The 5,000-nt window shown below is 41.2% G+C and overlaps 1 protein-coding gene across 1 annotated transcript in view; it reads right to left on the reverse strand.

The window, feature by feature from the left end:
- Positions 1–5,000, reverse strand: part of LOC307261017 (sodium/potassium/calcium exchanger 3) — a 29,114-nt gene that overhangs the window by 3,271 nt on the left and 20,843 nt on the right. The window contains exons 3-11 of the mRNA XM_080041454.1: positions 3,084–3,160; positions 2,750–2,824; positions 2,553–2,637; positions 2,102–2,205; positions 1,944–2,018; positions 1,829–1,854; positions 602–655; positions 338–480; positions 73–239 (exon numbers count right to left, since the gene is read on the reverse strand). Coding sequence (XP_079897580.1) covers positions 73–239; positions 338–480; positions 602–655; positions 1,829–1,854; positions 1,944–2,018; positions 2,102–2,205; positions 2,553–2,637; positions 2,750–2,824; positions 3,084–3,160 — 806 coding nt within the window. The remainder of the gene's footprint in view (positions 1–72; positions 240–337; positions 481–601; positions 656–1,828; positions 1,855–1,943; positions 2,019–2,101; positions 2,206–2,552; positions 2,638–2,749; positions 2,825–3,083; positions 3,161–5,000) is intronic.

Genomic DNA, 5,000 nt, shown 5'->3' on the forward strand with positions numbered 1-5,000 from the left:
TGTGTGTGTGTGTGTGTGTGTGTGTGTGTGTGTGTGTGTGTGTGTGTGTGTGTGTGTGCGCTCGTCAAATACCTCGCTGATGACCACGCGTCCTGCCATGGAGAGCCTGGTGCGGGGGGAGAAGTGGGGGGTGATCATAATGCGCAGGCCGGCGTCAGAGAAGGACAGTTTGTGGGGGTTAAGAGTGAGAAGCTCATCCACCATAATGACTGGAGGAGGCTCCTGGCCATTGGCTTGACCTGGAAAAGAGTTTGTTAAGACATTATGTAGCAAGGGCCCTGTGTCAACAGAACATGAAGCACAGAAGAAGACAAGTACATTCTAAACGTCTTCTGACCTTTGTTGAGGAGAACAATGGAGGTATTGCAAGCAGAGGGATCCTCTCCCATCTTGTCCTCACTGTGATTGTCCGATCCGTGGCAGCAGGGCTTGGAATCTTTCAGCTGATGAGTCACAAACGCCTTGAGCTGGGAGTTAAACCTGCGACCAAACAGATACGGGTTGCTAACATCCATACATACAAGATAGAGTCCTCCTCAGTCAGAATTCAGACAGGGGTGTATAACAGGTGAGGGGGGGTCTGGTCTTTTAATCAACTTACTTCATGATTATAATGTAGATCCCATACATGGTCATGAGGAGCAAGGCCTCCCACCTGCACAACAAGAAGCATATTGTGTTTGTCAGGTCACTGATGCACCACCGTAACACAGTTGGTGTTTGTACTATAAATGGACCTCTATTCAAACATTCCCATCAAATACAATATGTAGTCAGTTAACTTTGATTCTTCATTTCAACATACTGTAATACTGAAAAATACTGAAATACGAATACAGCACTAAGAGCACTGTAGAATATGACAGAACCGGCGAACAAGCTTAAAAAAGGCAACAACTTCACCATTAAACACCCCAATTGAACAACTGAAACAAAGTGTACTCATAAGAACAGTGTTCAGTCTTGGCTTGGCACACTAGCCTACAACTCAATAAAGAGTCTGCCATATATCACTGAAGAATCTCCACTGCTACAACAGACATGTTGTCCTTGAATAAATCTACTCTTTCATTAAAGCCAGTGACACATAGGCATACAACAATGGACAGCCTTTTATTTATTTTTATCTATAGGCAGCTTAAGAAGCTCAGCAGGCATCAAAAGCACTAAATTAGCCTGTCGAGGAGGAAAAGCTAGAGAAAAGAAATCAATCAAACAACTGTTCCAAAATCAATCCAACAGCTTAAGCTCTGAGTCACTGATCACGTGTGAAGTGGCTGCCACTGACGAGAGGCAGCGGAGGTCAGTCCACTCTGTTGACTGAGTGGAAACACATATTTTTACCCTTTGTTATTCGTCAAGTACCAATCAGGAACTATATCGATTTAGCATTTCCCACAATCACTGAATCACTTGAACCTGCTAAAAGCCTAATTTTCATGATTGTAATAACAGTCATTTGAGGAAGAGGTTGTTGACACCAATCCGAGCCAGAGAGAGAGGAAAGAGATGAATTTGCTGATCTGTGTCAGTATGAATAGAGATACCTACTATATTCTACTATGATGGAGCCTAAGCTACTTGCTCTGTCAACAGTGAATCTTTTTCAAAGAGACATTCAACATATTTTGAAATGTGAAATTCAATGTTCATGTATTCATTCATTCTACTCAGTGTGCCAACACAATGAAGCTCCTCTTCCGTTGACTTTTATCAAGTCACTAAACTTTAAGGACCTTTAGAACAAGCTGAATCCAAAAAAATAACTCAGCCAGGAATTCAAGCAAATCCTAAAAAAAACATTTTTTTTCCTGGGTTGTGAACTCACCAGACGACTATGGCATCATAGATAACCTAGAGAGAGGGAAAAAATGTATAATTCAGAACCCATTGTAGAAGCCTGACACATATTAATTGAACATTTTGACAAAAAAAACTCTCACCATGATTAGAGTCAGCACTGCAAGGATGTAGTAGGAGGAGTCTCTGAATAAGGACCACCATGTCAGAACCACTGTCTGCGGCAGAAAGTTATAAACGTAAGTGTCTGTTTGCTCAGGAAACTACTGCACGCAAGATGCTGTTATAAGTGTGCTCTTACCTGTCCTGCAAATATCCCACTGAGACCAATGATTACCAAGATGTTGAAGACAGCAGAGCCAACGATGGTGCCCACTCCAACGTCTCCTTTAGTGATAAAGACACCTAAGGGTGGAGGAAGAGGAGAGAGGGATTTGGAAAATGTTTGGTTTCAGATGAGGTACAGTCCCTAGTCTATCATCTCCTATCAGACTTATTCTAACCTCTTATTGAGATTGTTATTATTATAATCTATATATGTATTAAAAACTACCATGAACATTAAAAAAATTATGTTGGGGTATTAAATTAGATTCTGGTGACATCTCCTGGATGCGTTTGGCACTGCAGAGGCTAGGAAGACAAATTCATAATCAAACTCATCTCTCTGTTTAAATGTCCCAAATTGAGTGAAACCTAATTTTGGCTTGCTTTCCAGAAAACTTAGTATTCAATTGGCTTGAGCCACTAACCAATAAGAGAGGTGAAAAGCTCTGGAGCAGAACTTCCTGCGGCCATGAACGTCGCCCCGGCCACATCTTCACTGAGCTGCAGGTTCTGAAAGATAAAAAAAACAATTAACAGACCAGTATGGAATAAGACTAATCTAATAACTTTCTGTTAATGTATGAAAATGATATATGAAGGCTGGTCGTTGCTGTTTCCTCACCTCAGATATTTTCTCCAGGGAGGGGACAAAGTAGTCATCACAGACTATGGCCAGAGCATAGAACATGTAGATGGCCTGGAAAGCACAGTTGGGCACACATAAGAGCTTGCCTTTTAAAAAAAGGATAATCAGTCATGAAGGTATTGTTTTTTTGGCCTTGGCTTATTATGCTGTCAGATAGAAGCTTGATGAGTCGAGGACATTTATAAAGAGAAATAAAATATGCTATTGAATACTTTGGCAGCGCTGTTTTACTATGGTCTTGTCAATAAAGCTCATTGGAATTTGACCTTGAGATATGCAGATTTTAAGCGATATTGTGTTAAATACTCACGCCGATTGTGTGGAGAACCACCGCCCCATTCTTCCTCTGCTCCTTGGTGAAGATGTCTTCAGGAAACTCATGGATGGCTGTGGAGGAATAGACAAGATGATGAACGTGGTCCCAACTTAAAACAGACATTCCGATTTTTTCATTTTTCTTCTGAGTGAATTTCTTTGCCCACACTAAATCAGCCATATTCTGCAAGATGTGAGGCATTTTATTTTCATATTTGACCATTATAGGAATACAAAATGAACTCAAAGATATAAAGAACAAAAATCATGGTTGTGGTGTTGCTGTGTTTTCTGTGTCACATGTAACAACCCACAGCAGCATCATGCAGACGCAGTGTTTGTCTTGAACTGAAGAGTGAGACAGGAAGTGAAACTGGCTGCTGCTTCCTGTCCCTTCCTCAAGTGTAAAAAGTAAAAAAAAGAAAAAAGAAAATAAAAGGAAATGTAAATGACAGCTTAGCCTCCCTCAAGGTGACAAAAGAAAGCCTTGGAGAGTGTGGTACGGCTCCAATTTACAACTCTGAGCCGAAGCTGGGTGAATTTAAACTACTGGGGAGTGTGGAGCTATTAATAGCTCTCCTCTCTCTGCTGTGTCTGAGGGACAACAGTGGGTCGACAAAGCACACACAATGCGCTGCATGGAAACTGAACAACAGACTGCATGGATTAAGACAGGGCCCCTTGTGATCAGGGATATGAGATTTGATCTTTGACACTGCAGTATTGGAGAGAGAGAGAGCAGGAGGAGGAGGCCATATGGTACTGAGGAGGGAGACAGTAATTTGGCCACGTTTCAGTAAGAAAATGTAAATGTTTGTGCAGCAATGTTTACACGTTGGCGTCCTTGCCAGAGTGCAGAGCTGCCTGCCTGCCTGCCTCGATGCTTATTGTGCCATAAACTGCTCCTTGTGCGTCTTTTTTTTTTTTTGAGGCCCAGAGTTTGAAGTGAGTTTCTGAAGGTTGGTGGCGCATTTCTGTCTCTATTTTCTGTGTGGCAGCTGTTATGCAGGGCAGGGGCGGGGCTTCAACATGTAAACTTTCTGTGGTCTTATCGCACAGAGGAGGGAGTGTGAAGCCACACTGTAGGCGTCTTCTCAGGGCAGCCTGTCGTTGGGGCCGATCAGATGCTGGACATCTGTTCTCTTTATGAGGCTTTATTACTTTTACCTTCTCCTTTGCTCTCTGCATCCTGTCTTACAGCCAGGGGCCATTCTAGCATCAGAGATGATTAGGGATGCCTGGCTCCATTAATGTACTTTGTTTTTAGTTTGCAAAAAATAGTGGTACGGGAAACACAGAATAGTGAGACTAAAAGATACCAGAAGTTATGCAAAAACTCGCTTTAACGCTTTGCCACAAAGCCATCGCTTGGTTTACAAAGGTGAGGTGGCATTAGAAATGACATGTTTTACTATTTTCTGAAAAATAATAAAATAATGAAATAATTCTGAAGGGGGTAGGTCTTCAGATTCTGGTTCTAGAGAGTTATGGAGTTGTGATTATCCTATAGCAGAGCTCCTCAGCTCAAAATAGATTATTGTTATACAGTAATGTCAAGTTAAAACACATTGAAAAAGGTTACAATGAGGCCTTATCATCACACATGAATATAAACTAAGGATCAACTTTTAGCCATATCCAATTACTACAATTCAAATACCACAGTGTGCAGGAACAGGATAGGGAAAAGGCAATAATTATATTAAGATATCACTATTTCAATCATTATTATTATCACTTAATGCAGAACACTGAATCCAACTTATAGGCTATAGCTACATGGCTGTAACACTGAGACTCTCACCGTAGCCAAATAAAGCTCATTCAAATATATTGATGTGAGAATTTAATGCACCCGGTTGAAAATAATCATGCTCATTTAGGTTTTCAAAAGCTTTGCAGACTTTGAAGG

This window comes from Ammodytes marinus, assembly GCF_949987685.1.
Source record: "Ammodytes marinus genome assembly, chromosome: 14".
Classification (NCBI taxonomy): Eukaryota; Metazoa; Chordata; class Actinopteri; order Uranoscopiformes; family Ammodytidae; genus Ammodytes; species Ammodytes marinus.